This window comes from Girardinichthys multiradiatus, chromosome 4 (genome assembly GCF_021462225.1).
Source record: "Girardinichthys multiradiatus isolate DD_20200921_A chromosome 4, DD_fGirMul_XY1, whole genome shotgun sequence".
In the NCBI taxonomy this organism is placed as follows: domain Eukaryota; kingdom Metazoa; phylum Chordata; class Actinopteri; order Cyprinodontiformes; family Goodeidae; genus Girardinichthys; species Girardinichthys multiradiatus.
This window is the reverse complement of record NC_061797.1, coordinates 36195416-36220612: the sequence shown is the minus strand read 5'-3', so window position 1 is coordinate 36220612 and position 25197 is coordinate 36195416. Positions and strand designations below refer to the sequence as shown.

The following is a 25197-nucleotide window of genomic DNA, read 5'->3' as shown; positions in this document are numbered from 1 at the left end:
CGTGAACAAGACCCCGAGATACTTAAACTCCTCCACTTGAGGCAGGAACTCCCCTCCAACCTGAAGAGGACAAGCCACCCTTTTCCGGTCAAGTACCATGGCCTCGGACGTGGAGGAGCTGATCCTCATCCCAGTCGCTTCACACTCGGCTGCGAACCGCCACAGTGCATGCTGTAGGTCATGGCTAGAGGGGGCCAGCAGGACCACGTCATCCGCAAAAAGAAGAAACGAAATCCACTGGTCCCCAAACCAGACCCCCTCCGGCCCTTGGCTGCATCTAGAAATCCTGTCCATAAAAGTTATGAACAGGACCGGTGACAAAGGGCAGCCCTGCCGGAGTCCAACATGCACTGGGAACAGGTCCGACTTAGTGCTGGCAATGCGGACCAAACTCCTGCTCCGCTCGTACAGGGACCGGATGGCCCCTAATAAAGGGCCCCCGATTCCATACTCCTGGAGCACCCCCCACAGGGCATCACGAGGGACACAGTCGAATGCCTTCTCCAGGTCCACAAAACACATGTGAACCGGTTGGGCAAACTCCCATGAACCCCTGAGTACCCTGTAGAGGGTATAGAGCTGGTCCAGTGTTCCACGGCCGGGACGAAAACCACACTGCTCCTCCTGAAGCCGAGGTTCGACTATCGGTCGGACTCTCCTCTCCAATATCCTGGCGTAGGCCTCAGCAGGGAGGCTGAGGAGTGTGATCCCCCTGTAGTTGGAACACACCCTCCGGTCCCCCTTCTTATGAAGGGGACCTTCTTATGAAGGGGGACCACCACCCCAGTCTGCCAGTCCAGAGGCACTGTCCCTGACTGAAAGGAAGAAGTATCTAAATAATTTTCACAACACAGTGCTTCAAATTCCCAAAACCCTTGATTACTTTTTAAGACAATTCACTCTAAGAAAAGAAATATCTTCTACTAAGAAATGTTAATCATTAAGGCCTTTTATAGTAAAGATTTCTAACAGCAGAACCTAAACTGTACCTACTTCCTTTAACTCTCAATATTTAGAGAAATTTAATTAATTTCATCCACTTTCTCAGTCGAGTTAACAAGTACAATTAATAGTATTAAGTCCTCTTCCTCCCTTTGGGGTGTTTTACCAACTTTTATCTCTAGATATTTTAACAATTTTTAAGTCTTCATCCTCTGGTGTTGTTCTCTTGATTTTAAATTAGCTGTTGTCCAACCAGTATTGAAGAAATCTGGCATTGACAATAGTCATTGTATTAATTACAGGCTGATTTTTTAATGACCTTTTATCGCAACATTTTAGAGAAAGTGGTTTATACTCAGCTTTTAGTTTTTTTTATGAAAACCCATTTTTGAGAAATTTCAATCTGGGATTTCTGGGACCTCTGAAGCATATATTTTAAGGTATAAGAGTTTAGGGGTTTGAATAAATATAAATGACATTTTTACACTTCTCTATACTCCTTCAGTGCGGGGAAAGCTGCAAGGTGTTTGCAAGCATGTGTGTCACTGTGAAACTGTTAGTGATGCAGACTCAGTGTTAATCCCATTCGGAAAGACCTGTATGTAGAATTTCCAATCCATGTTTGTTTTGATGCTGCAAACATGGTGTTTTAGTTCCTTATCCTTAGTAAAGCCATAGTAAACTCACTTTTGTTAGTCTTTTTTAATATAATCCCAATAAAATCTATTGAAGTTTGTGGTCTTAATGCAATAAAATGTAAAACATGTTACCATGTGCCAACATACAGCAACAGTTTAACAAATTCTTACATCATTTTTCCGCCTTCTCTCCTATTTCCAGTTGAGCTGCAGCAGCCCTATGATGTGGACTCAGTGGAGTATTTGGAAGCACTGGAAACAGTGACAAGCAAACTGGAAACTAGAGTTAACTTCTGCAAAGCCCATCTTATGATGATTACCTGCTTTGATGTGTCCTCAAGACACCGGTAGATGGATGAAGACCCAGAAAGAAAGACCACATTGAGAAAATATTATTCTAACTCTGGATAATAGGAAACTTGGAAAGAGGAGCATTGAGATGGAGTGACCTGTTATTCATGCAATTGATCCATACATCTCCTCTGGATGTAAGTAGACACAAGGACAGATGAACGAATAAAGAGATCAACAAAGATAACTAACAAACACCAACCTTTTAGTGCAACCTCAAAGGTAATCTGATAACATCTTTTGCTTTATCTGGTTTGAGTGAACTACTCAAAGAGCTAGCGATATATTTATCTGACAACTTACTGAACCAAGCAAATGAAATATTTAACAAAAACACTACTTTCCAAAAAGGACAAACAAAAGATGGAAGAATGAGGTTGTAAATGAGGTTTAATGACAGAATGATACTGAATTTTCTCTCTGAGAGAATGACAAGAGGAGATGATTAAGATAAGTGCCTTGAGAACATTTCTAACGCCACCAATTATTTCTGATTTTGTGTATATGCAGTTGGTATGGTGCTAGTATAGAGAAAAAAAAAACACAAAAAATGATGTCCTTACAAATTTTAATTTAGTAATTTTGCAATGTGATGTTTTTCTGTGGGTCAGTGTTTCCTAATTCAATAAAAAACGTTTTAGTGTATTATCATTGGTTTGTTAAAGAGAGAAACTACTTTACTGAAAAAAAACTGTTAAGGGACACTGAAAATTCAGATTCAGCGTGTAAGTGTGCAGAGAAAAAACTGTCTACATTTAATCTATGGACTCGTCTCTGCCTGGACCTTTTTTCTCAAACGGTGCACAACTGAGTGTCGATCAGTCAGACTCAGGAGGATTCCTGCAGTTCAGTTCCCATATTACTGAAGTGATAGCTTTTTCGTGTTCACAAAGGAAAGAAGTGTCCGAGTCACACAGGAGTGGAAGTGAAAAGATCTCTCTCTGATCCAGTTTTAAGTGCATCCATTGACAGACTGCCTGCTGAGTGACTGACCGTTATGTGTATCCGTGTTGTTCTGCTTTACTCTAAAAGAAACCGAATGATTCGTAAATGTGTTTTTTCTAATAAGGTTTTTTTTTTTTTTTTATTTGAGAACAATGGGACCATGCAGAGGCTATGTGCGATGACATAAAGAAATATTATAAATGCACTGCTAGGAGGAAAAACAAATAATAGTATAGATTCAGGGGTCTGCAACCTTTACCATCCTAAGAGGTTTGCCCTCAATCCAGCTACATAAATCTTCTTCAGAGCCACAAATGGTACCTCACCTTTGAAGAAAGACTTTTGATGAGAATCTGCTGTAGGAAATTTGTTTTCATTATTAAAGAACCACCATTTTATTTCTGTTTTTAGATTTTAAAACAGATAAAAACATAAAAATCTTGAAAAAAGATTATATATACATTTTCTTCTACAGGATAATGATATTTGTGGAAAAATATGTTTAAAAAAAAGCATGTAGTTTTTAGCCTGATGACAAGACAAAATGGATCTAAGAAGTATTGCTGGTACTTTACGTGTCATTCTATTTTAGAAGTTCAGTGCAATTATTCCATGAAAAAACTGAAAAACTACTAAAACCTGCATTTGGCATTATATATATATATTTTTAAAACAATTAGTTAGTTCTTTATCATTTTTAGCCAAAGAACCATTGTGGAAGGTCAAAAAAGCAAGTTGCAGCTCAGGAGCTGCAGGTTGCAGAGCCCTGGTATAGAGTATGATATTGAAATTTAATTACAATTTCTTTTATTAAAGCCATTAATTAAATTGGAATTTGTGCATATTAGGGGATCAAGATTGCGCTGAAACATTGTTAAGAATTAATAAACTACATTTTAGAGGAAAACCTCTTAAAAATCAAAGCTCTCCGCCTGGTTCCATTTACATTGGATAGAACTGTTAAATATTTAATATTATTATCTATGGTGCTTGAGATGTTTACGATCTAAATGTTTGTAAAAATATAAATAGATGAAAAAGTCTGTTTCCCCCCGAAACACAAAAATGTTCTCTTTATATGCCTCTTCTGCATTACAGTCATCACCGCTGTTGTCCTGAACGTAACCGGTAACTCCACGGTTCAGCTTTGCTGTCACGTCTGGAGCAAATACATGATAATATGGGTTTCATTCTTTGGAAGCTATGCTTGGTTTATCTTTCTGCTTTTTTAAAGTTTGCCTATAGAAAATAATACAGTTGTAACCAGATATTTACATATACTGTACAGAAAGACGCTAGCCTTTTCCTCCATCTCTCTGAGAGTAAATTAGACTAAACATTTCTCATTTGAGGTCAGTTAAGATGAACAAAATTATTTCCATCCATCTTCTATACCCATTTCTTCTGTACAGCTGGTCCCTATCTCCAGCGGTCTACAGGCGTGAGGCCTGGACAGGTTGCCAGTCCATCGCAGGGCAACACAGGAACACGCAAGACAAACAACCATGCACACACCCATTTACAGCTAAGGTTAATTGAGAGACACTAATTAACCTAACAGTCATGTTTTTGGACTGTGGGAGGAAGCCAGAGTACCCAGAGAGAACCCATGCATGCACATGGAGAACATGCAAACTCCATGCAGAAAGACCAGCCGGGAGTTGAACCCAGGACCTTTTTGCTGCAAGGTGCTGCCAGCTGTGCCACTATGCAGCCCAAAATTAATTTGATTTAGTATATTTAGAGACTTTCTACTGCTTTCTTTGAAGTCAGAAGTTTACATACAATATCAGTATGCCTTTATACAGTTTAGGAAAGCTCAGTTAGATGTCATAGCTTTGTAAGCTTCTAAAAGGGTTAAGTCAGAAGATTTAAGTAAGTGTGGTAGCTTCATGTCCCTGGGTACAATTGGGTACAATTCTGAATTGCCAGTATTTACACCACAGAAATGTCTAGCCATTTACTGTTCAGGAAGGATATTGATTCTGTGTCCCAGAGATGGTTGTGTTTTGATATGAAATGTGTGATTCAGTCCTACAAAAAAAACAGAAAACTTTGTGAAGATGTTGGCTGAAGTTGGTAAGAGAGTGCTTTATGCAAAGTAAAACAAATCTTGTACCAACACAGACTGAAAGGTCTGTGTTGTGAGAAGCTTGTGGAAGAAAACCCAAAACGTTTGAGTCAATAAAGTGAAAAGGCAATTCCAAGGAATACAAAGGAAATGTATGTTAACTTCTGACTTTAAAGTAATAAAAAAGGTCTCATTATTCTGGCATTTACCAAACAGAAATGATTTTGGTTGTACTAACTGGCCTTAAGCTTGAATGGTTTAGTCTGAGTTAATGTCAGTGAGAGAAAATGCAGATGTGTCCTTTTATACAGTGTTTTTAAATATGTAGTTTTAGCTCTTTATGCTGCTCTGAAGTTTTGATCAATGTATGGCTGTTAAAATGAAATAAAGCCATTGATGTTTATATGGTGCAGACTTGTGATAAAAGCCATGATTTGAAATAATCCAGGCACCAACATGCTTTTGACAACTAAATTGCGTCATATGTTTTGACATGATGCTGTTTCTTCTTTTTTTCTTTTGGCAATGTAGTCTTGTCCAACCCACCTGTCATGAATGAAAGTTTATTTATTTATTTTAAGCTCAAAAGAGCAAACCCTCTGATTAAGCTTCTTATTTATTTACAAATTCTCATCTTGGAGTTTCTATGCATTTAAAAAAAATATCTGTAAATACTTTAAGTCCATGCCATATATAAATATACACTGCTCAAGAAAATAATGGGAACACTTAAACAACACAATATAACTCCAAGTAAATCAAACGTCTGTGAAATCAAACTGTCCAAACTGTCCACTTAGGCGATTAGCAAGACACACTCAATAAAGAAGTGATTCTGCAGGTGGGGACCACAGACCACTTCTCAGTATCTCTGCTTTCTGGCTGATGTTTTGGTCACTTTTGAATATTGGTGGTGCTTTCACACTCATGGTAGCATGAGACGGACTCTACAACCCACACAAGTGGCTCAGGTAGTGCAGCTCATCCAGGATGGCACAACAATGCGAGCTGTGGCAAGAAGGTTTGCTGTGTCTGTCAGCGTAGTGTCCAGAGCCTGGAGGCGCTACCAGGAGACAGGCCAGTACACCAGGAGATGTGGAGGAGGCCGTAGGAGGACAACAACCCAGCAGCAGGACCGCTACCTCCACCTTTGTGCAAGGAGGAACAGGAGGAGCACTGCCAGAGCCCTGCAAAATGACCTCCAGCAGGCCACAAATGTGCATGTGTCTGCACAAACGGTTAGAAACCGACTCCATGAGGATGGTATGAGGGCCCAACGTCAACAAATGGGGGTTGTGCTCACAGCCCAACACCGTGCAGGAGGCTTGGCATTTGCCGGAGAACACCAGGATTGTCAAATTTGCCACTGGCGCCCTGTGCTCTTCACAGATGAAAGCAGGTTCACACTGAGCACATGTGACAGACGTGACAGAGTCCGGAGACACCGTGGAGAGCGATCTGCTGCCAGCAACATCCTTCAGCATGACCGGTTTGGCAGTTGGTCAGTAATGGTGTGGGGTGACATTTCTTTGGAGAACCGCACAGCCCTCTATGTGCTCGCCAGAGGTAGCCTGACTGCCGAGATGAGATCCTCAGACCCCTTGTGAGACCATATGCTGGTGCGGTTGGCCCTGGGTTCCCCCTAATGCAGGACAATGCTAGACCTCATGTGGCTGGAGTGTGTCAGCAGCTCCTGCAAGATGAAGACATTGAAGCTATGGACTGGCCCGCCCGTTCCCCAGACCTGAATCCGATTGAGCACATCTGGAACATCATGTCTCGCTCCATCCACCAACGTCACGTTGCACCACAGACTGTCCAGGAGTTGGCGGATGCTTTAGTCCAGGTCTGGGAGGAGATTCCTCAGGAGACCATCCGGCATCTCATCAGGAGCATGCCCAGGCGTTGTAGGGAGGTCATAGAGGCACGTGGAGGCCACACACAATACTGAGCCTCATTTTGACTTGTTTTAAGGACATTACATCAAAGTTGGATCAGCCTGTAGTGTTTTTCCACTTTAATTTTGTGTGTGCAAATCCAGGCCTCCATTGGTTAATACATTTAATTTCCTTTGATGATTTTTGTGTGATTTTGTTGTCAGCACATTCAACTTTGTGCGGAACAAAGTATTCAATGAGAATATTACATTCATTCACATCTAGGATGTGTTATTTGAGTGTTCCCTTTTTTGAACAGTGTATATACTATGTACACATGTCATTTAAGCACCTGTTTTTATTTTGTATATTTCTTTTGTTGCTGTTGATTTAGTTTGTTCCCGTTGTTACTTTTGGGTGAATTTTAATAAGATGAAATTTTTCCTAAAGCGTTAATGCCCTGGTTGTCTGCAGACAAGTCCATCTATATGTGGAGATCATTTTCAACGGAGGTATAATCAAATTATGTTGTAGATTTCCAGGTTTCTTTCAAGAGTTTTACTGTTTTACTTGCTTCAGCAGTCCGTTTTCTGCATGGCCTAAAAATATATGTGATTATTTAAATAAGCTTGCAGATATGGGTTTTGCTTTCCTTTCAAATCTTCTCAAACCAAAAAAATTAAGCCCATTTTTCTTTTGTTAACATCTATTCAGAAATGGTACATGGTCAGTGTATATCGAAAGGTAAACTCAGAAAATCAATGAAAGCTATGTCTGACCCTGAAGCTAATGCATTGCAAAATCCATGTAGCTTACTGTTGTTAAAAAAAGGTATTCTGAACAGAAACTTGAAGTTGCTTCCAGATTTTCGGCCTGTAGTGTATGTTAGCTTATGTTTAGACCCAAGAGAAAGAAAAGAAAAGTTAAGTTGTTTCTCCAAAGCTTAACGCATCTTGTTGAAGCTCTTGAATGGAAGCTGGAAGTCCAAACTTTTAATAAACCTTGAATGCTTAATCTCAGATCCATTGTTACTGAGGTCCAGATAGATGTGAACCTGACTGTAAATGAGCACAAGTGTTAGAAACTAGATCATCAGTTTATAAAATGACATGGGACTATTCTGTGAAAACAGAAATGCCTGTATCCACATTAGCGACAGCTTGGTGTAATTAGTAGTGGATAAATTGGGGGCCTAAACTAAACTCCTGTACATGTTTCCAGTGTTAAGATGCTATGTGGGAGGTTTCCCATCTGACTCACTGTCAAATCTATTTACTTTGGTTGCGCTTTAAAGTTCAAGCAATAACTGAGCATCATCTGAGGATTCGGTATCTCTAACAGTTCATGTGAAATTGGTGGTGTGCTTTAAACCAAATTATTAAGTGTTTATCTGAAGCCTTTGCAAATTATGTGTTATTTAAAATCTGACACATAGCATCTTTTAACTGTTACAGGGGTATGTGGTGTACAGTCAAGATCAGACCATATTTACCAAAAGCAAAAACACATTTTCTCCTGTAAAAGTTGTAAGAATTTTCCACCAGTTTAGAAAGTTTCTGTACCAAAATATCCTCAATAAAGGCAATAAATCTCTAACAAAACAACAACATAGAGGCAAATCATATGCCATGCAATATTCTGGTTCTGTCTATGCAGTCTCCATAATTCAAGATTGTATGGCCCACTATAGACTTCCTGCTTCGGTGAAATAAGGTCTGACTCTTTTCATGGAAAATAAGATAAGAGGGATGTAAATAAAGGAATGTATTGAAAGACTTTAACATCTGACTCATTTGTTTTGAACAAAGAACAGAGATCTGTTATGTTGTCGGTCAGTCATGATTAAATATGAAATGTTTCTTGTATCATCTTAACAAATCAGAAAGATCCGTCAAATAATACAAAAAGACAGGAAAAGCTAAAGTCTTGTGTGTAGCTCTTTACATGCCCTGATGCATGCTGCCATGCTATTTTAATCGACTGCACCTCCGTGCCTCTTGTCCAATGACTAATGGAAATGCGACCCTGCAAAGATAAGCTTGTATAGATGATGGATGGATAATAGGCACCTTTAGTCAAATCTAACTGTGTCCTGGTAGCTGCAGTTTTATTTCAGCCTTTCCAAACCTGTGTATAAGTCTGCTGTGGAAACGTCAGGGAATAGTTTTATTTAACATAATTGTACCTAAGTACATTAAACATGGAAACATGTTAAAAATATATACCTGACATAAAATGTGCCTTCTCTTGTGGTCATTAAAAATTCAAGAAAAAGACATGTTGAATGCTGAGGTTATAGAAAAAAGGTGGTATACAAAACCCCATTATGGCAGTAAAACGTACAGATTTAGATAAAATCTGTAGATTAAGGCGGGGAAAAAAAGATAGACATTTAGTAAAACATGAGTTATTTGCAGCAAACTGGAAATTACATTTAAAATTATAATTACTGTTCTGTATAAAAAATGTGTTAGCTGTTAGATTAAAGATTTTACAGCTGAAGATAAAGTAGATATGACAAGGAGGGTTGTGAAGCTAACGGGGGAGGGTAATGAGATATTATAGCAGGTTGATAATATAAAAAGTGTTTGAAACAAGAGTGAAAATTAAAACTGTGGCAGCAGGATGGGTGAACAGAGGTGTTAATGAGCTCAGGTTGAATACAACTAAAGAGTAAAACATAGATGACATGCCAGCTAATGCAGGCTTAATTTAAAAGCCGGCAGTGGTAAATGTAATTTACGAAAATGACAAAAGAGTAAAAACACACAGAGCCACTCAGGAGGATAATGGTCAGCGGAAAAAAACAGTTCACTTTTAGTTTTTTAAAGAAAATAGAAACAGTGTGAAATTACTCTTAAAAAATACTTAACAAAAACGAATTTAAAATAGCAACAAAACAATATCACTGATCAGATAGGACTTCACAAAACACTTTACTACCCTGACCACACACTCATCCACACAGGCATACAAGTCGTGTGATCATCAGTTTGAATATGTCCGAATGCTGGGATTATCCTGGAAAGCGTTTCTTTCAGACACAATCTGAGCTCACACACTGACAGAGAAACACATACAACACACACACAAGGCCACTCATGAAGATGGAATCTACATATTACACAGCAGAATGGGGCCCCCAGGGGCCTCCCTCCTCTGGGTTCTTCACTCGCTGCTAGAGGATCAAATAACAGGCTACAGATAAAACCCAAACCACAGACCGATCACAGCCACTGGGTCAATGTGTCAAAACAAACTGTCAACAGCAGCTGCTTAGCACTTTGGATATTGTGTGGTTTTGTTTTGGTTTTAGTGAAATGCTGGAGTTCAAATATTCTTAGTACTTCTGTGTGTGATGTGCTCAGAATGGGGTTTAAGCCTCTTGGAGAAACTGTTTTTTGTGTCCCATTATGTGAATGAAAAAAAGCAAAGGCTGAAGTGTTTACTGACCTGCATTATCGAAATAAGCCTGGTTTTTTGTTGTGATCTATGCGGACTTCCTTTGTTGTCTCTTTTCACCTTTTTTAATATACATACATTTATAATTTTGAACAATTAATTATTTTTCTGATACCCCTCTGGTATAGTTAAACAACTTTTCTTGACTTTTTGAGATTGTTTCATTATAAACACTGATGCATCCTATACAAGCTTTGTGCACTGTAGGAGATAGTGTATTTATTAACAAATGATAAGTGTCTGAAGACAGTTATCAATCCAATTAATTTCTCAGGACACCTCTTAGAACCTGATAATACAATCAGTAACACATGTATATTGGAGAGTATTCTTTAATAAATACAGTCGAAGGAAAATAAATTCAAACTCCATTTAAGTTGGAACAATTATTAAAATCAATTAGTCATTTTCTACCGCTTATTCCATAGTGGGTCACAGGGAGCTGGTGCCTATCTCCAGCAGTCTATGGCGAGAGGCGGGGCACACCCTGTACAGGTCGCCAGTCCATCACAGGGCAGCACACAATCAAGCACACACTCATTCATACACCTAAGGGCAATTTAGAGAAACCAATTAACCTAACAGGCATGTCTTTGGAATGTGGGAGCAAGCCGGAGTACCTGGTGATAAACCACACATGCACAGGGAGAACATGCAAACTCCATGCAGAAAGACCCCCGGCTGGGAATCGAACCCAGGACCTTCTTGCTGCAAGGCAACAGTGCTTTCAAGTGCGCCATCGTGCAATAAGTAAACAACTAATATATAAATTATGTATAATTGTCATGAATGTCAGGACTGGATGGTGATGAAGTTGGTAGTGCTGTTGCCTTGCAGCAAGAAGGTCCTAGGTTCAACTCTGCATGGAGTTTGCATGTTCTCCCTGTGCAGTAGTTCTCACCAGGTACTCTGGCTTCCTCCAAAAACATGACTGTTTGGTTAATTGGTCTCTCTAAATTGCCCTTAGGTATGAATGAGTGTGTGCATGGTTGTTTATCCTGTATGCCCTGCGATGGATTGGTGACCTGTCCAGGGTGTACCCTGCCTCTTGCCTGTAGACTGCTGGAGATAGGCACCAGCTCCCCTGTGACCAACTATGGAATAAGCGGTATAGAAGATGAATGAATGAATGCCATAAATGACCAAATCTAAGTGTGTGTGGGAATATGTGCAAAATCCATCAAAGACAAAGGACCTGTTGGACAAATGCAGCTGTTGTAACAAGATTACTGTGGTGGCTAAACAAAATATTTCATTACAAGATGGTGAACCTTTGAGACCCAAATGTTCCATGCACTTCTGTATGAAATGTTGTTTCACCCCATGTGGTGCAAAGGATAAAAGATCTTTGAAAAAAAATGGGACATTTAAATGACTTTTGAGGTAAAAGAGAGAGAGAGAAAGTTTATGTGTGGACGGTGTGCCAAGTAAAACAGAGCACAACTTAATATAAAAGATACAAAACATTAAAATAAATCATATTAAAAACTTTTGAACTTGAGTTCATTTTGTGTCTCATTCATATACTTTGTGCTTATACTACATTATGCCCATTTTAATTGTAAATGGACTGAATTTTATTCCAGTCATTTTTACCACTCAATGGCTTTATACTAGATCCACATTCACATACAATACGCAGATCGGTAGGCAACGTGAAATTAAGTGCCTTGCTCAGGGGCACTTCAGCATGTAACAGGAGGAAGCTAGAATCCACCCTACAACTTTTGGATTACAAGATGACTACCCTTTTAACTGAACCAATTTCATTAGTTTTTTAGTAATCAAAATCTGGAGGAAGCAGCTCTCTGCTGGTCGAGGAGCTGGCAACTCTCCTTGTCTGGTTGCTTCCCACAGATGGTTGTCTTTAATGAAGATATCTGGCCGCTGCTTGTCCTAGAAGAGTCAACCTCCGGGTTGACTTGGTCTGGTTCCTCTGTCTCCCAAACAAGCTCAATGCAGAAGTCATCTGGCTGCAGAAGGAACAGCTTCCAGGGTTGTGCTGGTGGTAGTAAAACAGAGACAGATGGGTGCAGTTCTGCAGGTCAGTGAGCCATTTCCTAGGAACCTAGAGACGTGAAATAGCTTCTTAGGATGCAGAGTGTATCTTGGCTTGATGATATGTATGCTCTTATAGAGAGTTCTTTATTTGTTGGATGTTATTGTATGGTTTTACATATCCTTAAAAAGAAAGTCCAGATCTTCCTGAGAGTGCCAAGCTTTCCAGGGTGTATATGATTAATGTCACACCTCTTTTATATATTATTGAAATACACTACACTGAGCTTTGTTGACCGCATATTGTAGATTAAATTCAGTAGCCATTAATTCAGTTTTTAATGAAGAGATAAAGAGATCACATCATTCTATAAAACAACCTCTGAACCAATTACATAATTAAACCTGTGCATGTAAAAATAAAGCAATGCAACATAGTAAAAACATACAAAGTATTTTTTATTGTGGATGTGATATGCTAAATTTAGGCCTAGAAAATGCAATTTGAACAGTTGTAATCTGAGGCTTAAGAGTATAATTGCAAGGGCTAAAAAGTCTTTTTTTAAATGGGTTGGGATGTAAAATTTCAAGGGCAACTCTGTACTACTCTTTAATCTACGCTATAGATATTTAAACTTTTAATGTATTTTTCACTTTTTCATCAGTCCTTAGTGTGTCTTAGTGTCTGCCAGAAAACGGCTTATCTATCTCCTGACGACATTCCTCCATCCTTATTTTCAGGTCAGCTGTCAAGGAGTTATCATCACCGTGAGTGATCCTCATGATTATAAAGGCCTGGAGGAAGAAGAAATAATGATGCTCATGATATTTATATTTAGTAATGCAATGGTACAAAAACATTACAAATTTACAAAGAAATTATGTGATAAATACTTTAGAGCATGATGGTCTTAGCAAATGATTTGTTTTAAACATGTTAAAAATTATAGAAGATATGAAAAAACTCTTTAAACATACAAAGCAGAATCTAATAACAGAATTTTGTACCGTCAGAATTTCTTTCTTGTACCTCTTTAAATGTGTCCAAAGCATCCTTGATGTGCTCCAGGTAATGCTGCAACTTTCCTACTCTCATCAGCTGAACTCCATGAACTGGATGTGGATCAGGGTAGTACAATCTATAGCAAAAACAATGACAGAAAAGACAATATAACCTAAAGTGAAAACAATTCGGTTTTCTTTATATTCTTGTATTTTTCATTATTTTCTGTCTCTAATGATTAGAGATGCTTGTGCTTAATTGGACTTGCAAGTCTGACTGGCCCAAATCAGCAGTGCTGTCCACCAGAAGTCTCCCCTACAGAGTTAGATTTGAGTCTACTGGCTGTGAAGCTTGGGGAAAAATTGTTTCAGGGAAAAGGATCCCAAACACAGCAAGTGTGTTCAATGTACACAAATAAATGACTAAATCTTTACTATATTTAAGCTATGTTACAGTCACATATTCTGTCCAATTGATTAATAAAGTCACCCAGAAGATATTTATATTTTTATTGTTAAAGCTTCTTCTACAACCTTCTGAATAAATATGTTTATCTGATTTTTCAGGTTTCTTTCAGTTTTTGTTAAATAAATAACAAGTGTAATGTCCAGTTCCTAATCGGGGGTTGTATTTAGCAGGGCTGCATAATTTTAGAAATATATTTAATAGTGAAGCTTTTGCTAAAAATTACAACAACCGTATCAATTACAATTAAAACACATTTTAGTCATTTTTCTTTATCAGAACACAATGGCCCTACCACTTTAGAGAACTCTAGCATTTCAGCCAAAGAAAATATGCCTCGGAAGTGAACATTTAGCTCTGTTGGAGTCCATCCTATTGGCCAAATAGATTATTGTATTGCAGAGTGTGAATGTCTGATAATTCAATGATATCACACCAACTTTTGCATTAAAGCAGTCCATTGAAATTGAGGTTTTGCAGACACTAATATTGCAATATTGTGATTTGATAAATTGCACAGCTCTGGTATTTAGCTTCTTTAATGGCAATGCTAAGGATCAGATGATTCTTTTTTTTGTGTGTAACATGTTGTGCTATGTAAAGCAGTAAACTGAAGAAAAGTTAGACACCATGTGTTCTACTCTCAATATTTTTTTAAATAAATGTTTTTTTCCTCTCTTTGGAAAAATGGAGGAAAGTACCTATTCTGAAACTTCCATGAAAATGCCGAAAACCTCATAATATGCCAGAGGGTGGTTGTAACGTAATCTTTATAAAGCTAAAATGAAAAGAACATCCTGGACTCGGCAACCATTTCGTACCCATGCACATTTGCAAATGTTTTGATTTCCACCTACTAAAATGTTTGCATATAAGCCTCCAGGTAGTTAACTTAATAAGTTAATTCTGGATTATTGAGAGAAATGGTCATAAAAAACTGTTAGCTGTTATTTATAATCTATTTATTGTATGGCATAAGAGAACATGCGTAAAGTTTTAGCTTTGGGACAAATGGATCTACCAAATGGACAGCGGTCCTAAGCATACAGGTAAATTAGGTACATAGCGCCTTAAGGACAGCAAAATCAATGTTCTGTAGTTTGCATCACAATGCCCTGACCTCAGTCCTAAAGACAATTTGTGGGCAGAACTGAAAGGGTTGCAAAGGTGGCTGGCAAACCTAACTCAATTACAGCAGTTCTGTCAGGAGGAATGGGCCAAAATTGCAGCAAACTACTGTGAAACGCTTGTGGAAGGAAACCTAAAATGTTCGACCCATGTTGTGTAGTCTGAAAGGCAAAAGGCTGCTAAACACTTAAAATTAAGTAAATACTAAGTAAATACATGCTGTCTTCTTTGAAGAAGGTAATGAAAAATGTCATTAGTCTTCTCTTTTAGAAAATGATCCTGACTGATTTAAAACAGGAAACATTTAGTCTGATTTAATATCAGACAATAAGGAAAAAAGATTAAGTCTTTTTTTTCCTCAATCGTTTTCCTTCATCACAATGTCTCCACCATTTTCAGAGCATTAGCATCACAGCCAGTATGAGATGTGAGCATCAAGGACATTAAAAGTAAAATGACTGACCTTTGAGTACTTTGTGATATTGTAAAAATTGCCATTGTGATAGATGTAAAAATCTTATTTCAACTGTACATATATTCATTTTTTATTTTATTTGTATTCATGTGGACAAGAGCTTAACCTAATCATCATCATACATTATTATAAAACAATACAATTAGTCGCTCTGCAAGTCTCATCAGTCGCCATCCACACATTAAATAACAGTTATCACTAACTGGAATCAAACATCTGAGATATTAAATCTTAGACTGATGCAACCAAGACTGACAGTAGTTTGCTTTTAGACTTAAAGACAAACCTCAAACAGTTTTTCTTGTAAAATACTAGCTCACAAATCTTTCCCCACAAGTCATAATGGCTTCAGAAAATGAATTATCTCGCTCTAAACTGTGTGCTTGTGGTCGTTAGAGAACACCTCACCAAATGATAGACAATATTCCTACAAGTATTTTCATTCAATCAGATCTGAGGTAGCGCTCTCCAGTTCTCCCCATCCGCCCACATTAAAAAGGCCAATTTGTCTAAAGAGGAATGCTGAAAATAGCCGCTTTTAAACCACAGCTGTGTCAGTCTGTATCGACAGCCAGCCTCAAGTATCGGTCAGAAGAACCTCATCTTTGTGTTGCTTCTAGGATTGCTGCAATTTGAATAAATCCAAGGAACTATTTGTAAATAGCATTCCATGTTGGTTTTTAAAAACTCACTTTTCCTACTAATCTAACCTAAACCCTTTTCCTAAACCAAATGTCTTTTTCTTTGCTTCTACATGTTTATATTTGTTCTTTTTTCCTGCTGGCTCCAGGGATTAAATATCCCCCTTCTCTGCAAGTCTCATTTTGTCCCTTTGTTCTTTTTTACCCCTTCTGCAAACTTAACTTTTACTCTATTTAATGTTGTATTGTTTTGGTACAAAAAAGAGCTTTTGGTCTTAAGGGGCTATGGAGTATGATGACATTAAAATTTCCAGGGGCAATGTGCAAATCCTTCTCTATTTATATTTGCAAATTTGAATTTCAAGCACAGTCTTTCCATCTCTCACTCAACACACAGCAGCATTATTACATCAGCATGCATGCATAAGGTCAATAGGAGTCCACTTCACCCAAATTAACTTGGTTAAATTGCCAGATTTCAGCATTCACAAGAGTAAATAGGAGAGTTCAACATGCTCTCGGTTCAGCATTACATCAAATTTTAAAACAAAAAGTAACCAATTCATGTAATATCAAGTAAAATCAAAGGTAATTAAGATGCAGAGGCCACAACCCAAATGATCTGTTATTTTGTGGCTTCTCTGATTATTTTCTGGTCTACTTTTTGTTTTTCCACCTCAGTGTTAATTGCCCATTTGTTCAAACCGTCAACCGCAACTAAACAACCTACTGACAAGTTGCCCAATTATAGAAGTGGATCCCAATCCTGTGAATAAAAGCGATTAGTTAAGAAGAGAATTCAGATTCTAAACTGCAGCATTACTCCTCCATGAATAATAACAAGTTGCAATATTGATTTAATTATCAATCAGTTGATTTAGGCCACCACAAAAAGCAAACATCCACACTAGGACCACATTCCAATTAGATTTCATTTTTGCATACGCAACCAAAGCCAATTAACATAACTTAATTAACTGGCCATCTCCTGACTTTTCCTCTTCTTTCATTTCCTGTGAGAATAAACTGAAGAGAAATATGGAAAGCTAGTGAGAAAATCACAGCTTTTGGCAGAGAGAGAGAGCAAGCGAGCGAGAGAGAGCAAGCGAGCGAGAGAGAGCACGGAAGAAACAGAAATTAATAGTTGTGGAAAAGTGTAGCATTTTAAGGCCAATGCAGTGGAACTAATGAGGTGCTTGTTTAGAGCAGAAAGATCCACACCCTGCTGTTTTTAATAGGAGAGGGAAACAGAGATCGTCTTCCCAAGGAGAGAAACAAGAGAGGAAAACCAGTGCATTCTACATGGATGCTTTTCTTATTCAGTCTGACTTTATTTCAGTTCTACTTTTTTCATAAAGGAGCAAACTTGGAACAACCTTGTATTTATAAGTAAGATAAGAGACGACGAGCATTAATTTACACCTGACTTTTAGCCCTCTGTCATCTCTTTAGGGATTTGTTTGACCCACATGCAAACTCACTCAGGAGACCAGTAAAGGTTCAAAGGTTTATTTACAGTCAATGTTTCAAGTCACACCGGAAACCTGGTAGGAAATGCTCAGGAAGGTACTTCAGACGTCTCGGGTTCTCTAAAGAGAGAAGCTCTGGTTAGTTCTGGCCACAGAGGACCAACAGATCAGAGTCCACACAGAGGAAGGAGCTTGGGAGATTTAGGATCCAAACCACAGTCTAGTGGTGATAATCCAAAGTTCACAAAGTGTAGAGAGAGATACTGGAAGTCCAGGTAAAGAGGAAACCACCCACACCTCACAGGTACACATGGGCAAAAACACTCAGGCAACGAAGGACTGGTGGCAGGCTCCTAAATACTCCTCCCAGGTACACACAATCAGCCAAAGATCAGGAACACCTGTAGTAGGGTCAGCAGTGGCTCCAGGATGACCTCTGGTGGACAAGCACAGAGTGACACTCCCAATTCCCAACTGTACACCCCCCGCCCCGCCCTGCCCTCAACGACCGCCTCCAGGCGGTCCAGACGAGGTCGAAGGACGAGAGGCCAGGAAATCTGTGGTCACTGGTTTGGACGGGCTTGATCTGAGAGACATGGAAGGACGGGTGAATGCGTAAAGAGGTGGGTAGACGGAGACAAACAGCTGAGGGATTGATAATAGAGTCGATAACATAGGGTCCGATAAAACGTGGAGCCAGTTTCTTGAACACAGACTTTAAAGGAACATCACGTGCAGACAGCCATACCTTTTGGCCAGGGGTGTATTCAGGTGCCGACATCCTATGTCGGTCGGCATAGCAACGATTCTGCTCCGTAGTGCATTGTAGGGCCGCCACAGCACTAGTCCACATTCTCCTACAGCGACGTATATGGTGTTGGACAGAGGGGACAGAGATCTCCTTCTCATCAGCAGGAAACAGTGGAGGCTGATAACCCAGAGAAGCCTCGAATCCTGTGGCAGTAGAGACATGAACGTTGTGTGCATATTCTACCCACGGTAGGTACTCACTCCAGCTGGAGGGCTGGTAGTGGTTAGACATCTGAGCATGGATTCCAGCTCCTGGTTCATCCTCTCGGTTTGACCATTGGTTTGTGGGTGATAACCTGTGGAGAGAGCGACTTTGGTATTTAAGTCTAAACAAAACTGCTTCCATACCTGTGAGGTGAACTGCGGACCTGGGACTGATAAGATCTCTTGTGGGATGCCATGGAGACGGAACACATGACGGACTAGCAACTAAGCTGTATGGAAAGCGGAAGGAAGTTTCCTCAAAGCGATCAGGTGACATGATTTGGAGAATCTGCCTATCAAAGTCAGGATGGTGGTCATACCACGTGAGGGTGGTAACCCAGTAACAAAGTCCACTGCTATATGTGACCAAGGCCTCTTTGGTATAGGCAGTGGTTGAAGGAGTCCACCGGGAGGACGGTGTGAGGGTTTACTTCAGGGGCAGGTAGTGCAGGCCCCCACAAAGCCCTTGACGTCGTTGTATAAAGAGGGCCACCAAAAACGACGAGAGATCAGGGCGATGGTGTGGGATGAGCCAGGATGAGCATAGAACTTAGAGTTGTGAAACCATTGTATCAGACGGGGACGAACAGATAGAGGAACAAAAGTTCTGTTCGGGGGACAGTTCTTAGGACCAGGGTCTGTAAGTAATGCTTAAGTGACCAGTTTGGTTGAGGTGAGACTCATGAGAGGTACAGCCGTTCGGCTGAAGTCCTTAATGAATCGTCGGTAGCAGTTGGCAAAACCTAGAAAACATTGAAGCTGCTTCCTGGAGTCCAGTACAGGCCATTCCAACACATCTTGCCGGGGTCAGAACATAACTGACCACTTTTCAGAATGAATCCCAAAAAGGATACAGTGGATTTGTGGACTCACACTCTTCGGCTTTCACAAACAATTTGTTCTCAAGTAACCGTTGTAGCATAAGGCAAACATGCTTCCGGTGTTCAGTCAGATTCCTGGAATATATGAGGATGTCATCAAGGTAAACACAGACAGAAATGTTCAAAAAGTCACGAAGGACATCATTCACCAGGCCCTGAAACACCGCTGGTCCGTTGCATAACCCAAATGGCATAATTAAGAATTCAAAGAGACCCAAGGGGGTTTTAAAAGCAATTTTCCACTCATCACCCTGTCTAATGCGCACTAAATGGTAGGCATTGCGTAGATCAAGCTTAGAAAAAACAGTTGCACCATGTACTGGCTCAAACGCTGCAGACAAGTGTGGAAGAGGGTATTTATTTTTTTACAGTGATGGCATTTACCCCCTGTAGTCGATACATGGGAGTAAGGAACCGTCTTTCTTGCTCATAAAAAAGAATCCAACTCCAAGAGGCGACGAAGAGTGACATATGAGACCTGCGGCCAGGGACTTGGTAATATAGTCCTCTAAAGCTTGACGTTCTGGGCGAGAAATAGGGTATAACCTACCAGAGGGTAATGAAGCCCCCGGAAGCAGGTCGATGGCACAGTGATAGGGACAGTGTGGAGGAAGGGACAGCGCTTGCTGTTTGTTAAATACTCGGCACAGATCATGATACTCAGCAGGTACTTCAGATAGTTCCGCCTCTTCAGGCGGACCCAATCTAAGTGCCCAATCTAAGTGAGGATTATGTTGACTCAGCCAGCTAAAACCCATAATTACTGAAGAGTGAGAGATGGGAAAGACATAAAAAGAAATTGTCTCCCGATGGTTACCTGAGAGGACTAGCAGCAGTGGTCTGGTACAATGGGTAATACGGGGTAACTCTTTCCCATCTAGTGCTGTGGCTCTTAAAGGGGTAGAAAGTTCCTCGGTTTTGATTCCCAACTGCTCCACCAGAGTACTGTCTAGGAGGTCTCGTTCACAAGCGGAGTCCATGAGTGCAGAAAGATCATGTGAGGCGTTTTGCACTAATATCTTGGCAGGAAGAACTAAACAGGGATATGCAGTCAAGGGAATTTGGTCCGTCAGACTGACGGACCCGATCTTTTGGCCGAACTGGACAAGAGGCCAAAAAGTGCTCAGGTGAACCACAATACAGGCAGAGATTAGCAGCTCGTCTCCTCTGCTTTTCTTCAGGAGTAAGATGGGCACGCTCCATCTGCATGGATTCAACCTCAGAAGATGGTCTAGGGAGAGAATGGGGTTGAGCAGGTCTGAAATTTTCAATAGTTTACAAGCCTCCCAGCAGTAGAATTATCAGCACGTGACCTTTTCTTTTCTCTAAGACGATTGTCAATCCTAGTAGCCAAAGCAATGGGATCATTGAGCGCCTCAGGTTCTTCAAGGGTGGCTAATTCATCCTTGAATGTTTTGTTTAAGGCTTGAAAAAATGCTGACTTTAAAGTGTTAGGATTCCAGCCGGAAGCTGCTGCTAGAGTGCGAAACTCAATAGTAAACTCAGAGACAGATCTATGACCCTGTTTAAGGTTCAGGAGATGACGGGATAAGCCCGTACGATCTGGGTTTTCAGAAAAAGTTAGACGAAATTTGTCAATAAATTCTTTATAGGTGCAACCAAAACAGGACTGGTTCTGAAACCGTGCTTCAGCCCATTTCAATGCTTTTCTGGTTAATAAGCCCAAAATGTATGAAATCCTAGCATCATCAATGGGAAAGGAGTGGGGTGAGCGATTAAACACCAAAACATATTGTAAAAGGAAACCACCACAATCCACCTCACCGGAGAATTTCTCCGGATTTGGGGAAGTGACGTCACGTAAGGCTATGGAGTGAAGTGCCGGAGAAGCTATAGCGCCAACAGGCGGTGCAGAGGTTGGACCAGTACTAGGTTGCAGACTGTGAAGGAGGCTCTGCATTTGTCCTGCCATTTGTTCCAGATACTGATTGGTAACAGTAAGCTGGTATTGTAAGGATCTGAGCTTGGAGTCATGTGACTGAATTAACTGATGCTGGTCAGCTAGTTGTTTCCTGAGTGGGTCTGCTGGATCTTGCTGGCCTGAGTGTTCTGTCATCTCTTTAGAGATTTGTTTGACCCACATGCAAACTCACTCAGGAGACCAGTAAAGGTTCAAAGATGTATTTACAGTCAATGTTTCAAGTCACACCGGAAACCGGGTAGGAAATGCTCAGGCAGGTACTTCAGACGTCTCGGGTTCTCTAAAGAGAGAAGCTCTGGTTAGTTCTGGCCACAGAGGCATAAATCCACAAAGTCCAACAGAGTTTTGCTTACTTGGGTCACAGGTAGTAAACACCGGGGGGTTCTTTACCATTGGGATTGGGAGTCAGGTAATCCAGAAGGCTAGACCAATAAGAGCGGTCCACAACAGATCAGCGTCCACACAGAGGAAGGAGCTTGGGAGATTTAGGATCCATACCACAGTCTAGTGGCGATAATCCAAAGTTCACAAACTGTAGAGAGAGATACTGGAAGTCCAGGTCCAAGTAAAGAGGAAACCGCCCACACCTCACAGGTACACATGGGCAAAAACACTCAGGCAACGAAGGACTGGTGGCAGGCTCCTAAATACTCCTCCCAGGTACACACAATCAGCCAAAGATCAGGAACACCTGTAGTAGGGTCAGCAGTGGCTTCAGGAGGACCTCTGGTGGACAAGCACAGAATGACACTCCCAATTCCCAACACCCTATTCCCAAAATAAATTAACACTGTTAACATTAGGGGAAAGTCTCATGTGATATAATGAAATCTAACATAAAATAGTAATACATTTGACTAGTTCCCAAATCAGTAAACTACATGTTTAACTTGGCTATGAGCAGTTAAATCAGAGGGAAGCTCTCTACTAGCACAATGCATTGCATAGCTTCAATTGATTTGATTATGTTTTTATATGATAGACCAACACAAACTAAAGCATAATGTAAAATGGAAATAAAAAGATATGTTTTTCAAATGCTGTAGCAAATAAAAATGATGAATATTGAGATATGCATCAGTACCTTTATTCCAACAGCCCCAACAGGAATCTACTTCAACCAATTTCTTTCAGAAGTCACTTAATTAGTGAACAGTGTCCACCTGTGTGTAATTTAATCTCAGCATAAATGCAACTGTCGTCTGAAGGCCACAGAGGTTTGTTAGACAACATTAGCGAACAAACAGCATCATAAAGACTAAGTAACACAGCAGACAGGCAAGGGATAACGTTATGGAGAAGTTTAAAGCAAGGTTGGATTAATAAAGAATATCCCAACCAACTTTCAACATTTCATGGAGCTCTGTTCAATCCATTCATTCAGGGAGCGCATTAATCAGGGAAGCAGCCAAGTGACCAATTGTGTCTCTGGAGGAGCTACAAAGATGCTCAGCTGGGAAAAGATGACAACAAGACAAATATCAGTTGTACACTCCACAAATCTGGTCTTTATGGAAGAGTAGCAAGAACAAAGTCATTGTTAAAGATAAGCCATAAGAAGCCTTGTTTGGCCTAAACCCACAGTAAACATGTGGAAGATGGGACTTTGGTCAGATAAAACCAAAATTGAACTTCTTGGCCAACCTGCAAAATGCTATATTGAAAATGAAGACTGCACATCATCCACAACACATCTGCAACAGCATGAAACATGGTGGTGGCAGCATCATGGTGTGGGGATGTTTTTTTGTTTTTTTTCAGCAGGGAAGCTAAAGCTTGTAGTAGTTGATGGGAAGGTGGATGGAGCTAATACGAGAAGATCCTGGAAGAAAAACTGCTAGACCCGTAAAATCCTTCAGAATCTAATTGTGAACCTGTGACAAGACTTCAAACGTAATGTTAATAAATGCTCTCCATCCAGTCTGACAGAGTTTCAAATAATTAGTACAGAAGAATGAGCAAACGTTTTAGCCTCTAGATGTGCAAAGTTGGTTGAAACGTACCCCAAAAGACTTGCATCTGCAACTACAGTAAAATGTGGTTCTACAAAGTATTAACTCTAGGGTGTAGAATAAAATGATGTTTATTAATAATAATAAAAGTAATAAAAAAGTTTGAAAATCAGGTATCACATTTCCTTCCTCTTCACAAATACACACTACTTTGTGTTTGTCTCTCACATAAAATCCTTATAAAACACATTTAGGTTTGTAGTTGTAACATGATAGAAAAATACTGGACTAATTTCCAGTGGCTTGCTATAATCATAAACATGATAGAAAACTATATTTAGTAGTTTCCTAACTTTGCAACGGTCAGCGTGACTTAAACCTCAATTTGCATGAAATATATTTGTTTCCACCAGAGAATGGAGGAGCAGTGCAGAAGATAGAGTTTGCATTTTATTTTTCCACATGCAGTCTTACACAGATCGATATGCAGAAGTTGGCTAATCTACTGAGGGCTTTGCTGATACCAAAATGTTAGGACTACAATTTATATTCATAATCCAGCTGAATGTTTAATGCTGAATGAACACACATTTTCCAGTGTTTTAGTTCTGCCTAGAAACAACCTCAGCAGGATGTCGCAATTCATTTTTACAGAGATGGAAAAAAAAAAAAAAACATTAAGTCACAAAATTCTACCAGAGTATTACCTTAGCTCTATACGTGAAAGCTTGACTTTTATATCTGCATTTTTCCTACAAATACAGGTTCGTCCATGGCATTACATATTCATGATTCATGAAAGCGTGTATGAGCGTATCTATCCCAGTAAAATATGTGCAGCATGGAGATGTTCGATGAGCCTGGCTTGCACAGCCTGCAGCAGGTGTGCATTATTTGCAGGGAATAACCTCTCTACACACCACAGGCAGGGAAATAAAAATTGGAAAAGGTCTTGCCGTGAGAGAGTGAAAGAAGAAAGGAATGCAGAGTGAGAGGAAGGAGAGGAGAAAGAGAGACATGGAGAGCTCCTGCAGCAATCTTTCTTCTCTGCCATCTGAGGAGCCCAGAGGAAGACTTGAGATGAATATGGAGTTTCCTTCTCCCACTCTCTCATGAATATTCCCACTTCTTCTTTTTCATTTTTTTTTACGTTTATTGTTGTCTTCCTTCCTTGCAAACAGTATTTTTAATATTTCACAGTTTAAGTTTCACACTCAAGTTGTTTTTGTTTTACCAATTGCTCTCCGTTTTTTAGCCTGCCCCTTCTGTGTCCTTTAGGGTCCTTCCACAAAAGCCATGCTAAACCTTCACAGTTCATGTCAGACATGAAATTAAAGAAGTTTTGACTTTTTTTAACAAACAAAAGAGCTTGAAGTATCCCAAACTATCCCCCACGTACCTTTTTAGTTATGAGTCTCTAAGTTTTGATCCTTGAAGGAAAAAATATTAGTTTTCGCCATTTCTCTCAAGCTTAAAAAAGCCCTCATTGTTCCATGGACTGGTTTGTAATTTGTACAGCCAACCTTTTGGGTAATGTTTTCTTCTTAGCATCAATTCAGATCTTTCATATCAAGGTTATTTTGCCATGCACAACAAATTCAGCCAAAAAACTAAAAATATCTCTGAGATCTTTTTTAAAATCTGAAGGAAGAGGAAGCTAGCTTTTGCACGCGGCCTGTATTAGTTGTCGCTGCCCCGCATGTAATCCATTTTAAACCCATTGAACCTATTGAACCCAATGAACGTCTTTACATTTTGTCATGTTCCAAGTGCAATGCACTTTATTGGGATTTTATGTAATAGCTCAACACAAAATGTGGCTTAATATTATCCCGATGGTAAATTATATCCCGATGAGCAATGAACACAGCGGACAAGTAAGAGGTAACACTGTGGGGAAGTTTAAAACAGGGTTAGGGTACAAAACAATATCCTAAGCTTTG

At 39.8% G+C, this 25197-nt stretch overlaps 2 protein-coding genes across 5 annotated transcripts in view; one reads left to right on the top strand and one right to left on the bottom strand.

Moving 5' to 3' along the window:
* kif26ba (kinesin family member 26Ba) overlaps window positions 1-5350 on the top strand; it is a 156742-nt gene extending 151392 nt beyond the window's left edge. For both annotated transcript variants that reach the window (XM_047363573.1, XM_047363574.1), the window contains one exon: window positions 1783-5350. In XM_047363573.1, the coding sequence (XP_047219529.1) occupies window positions 1783-1931 (149 nt within the window). In that variant the 3' untranslated portion in view covers window positions 1932-5350. The remainder of the gene's footprint in view (window positions 1-1782) is intronic.
* A 7372-nt stretch (window positions 5351-12722) lies between these two features.
* The window catches only part of smyd3 (SET and MYND domain containing 3), a 119748-nt gene continuing 107273 nt past the window's right edge, over window positions 12723-25197 (bottom strand). For 2 of the 3 annotated variants that reach the window (XM_047363290.1, XM_047363291.1), the window contains exons 11-12: window positions 13315-13423; window positions 12723-13079 (exon numbers count right to left, since the gene is read on the bottom strand). In XM_047363290.1, the coding sequence (XP_047219246.1) occupies window positions 12963-13079; window positions 13315-13423 (226 nt within the window). In that variant the 3' untranslated portion in view covers window positions 12723-12962. Of the gene's footprint in view, window positions 13080-13314; window positions 13424-18213; window positions 18420-25197 lie in introns of those variants that run through there. The other variant, XR_007037978.1, reaches the window with a different exon arrangement.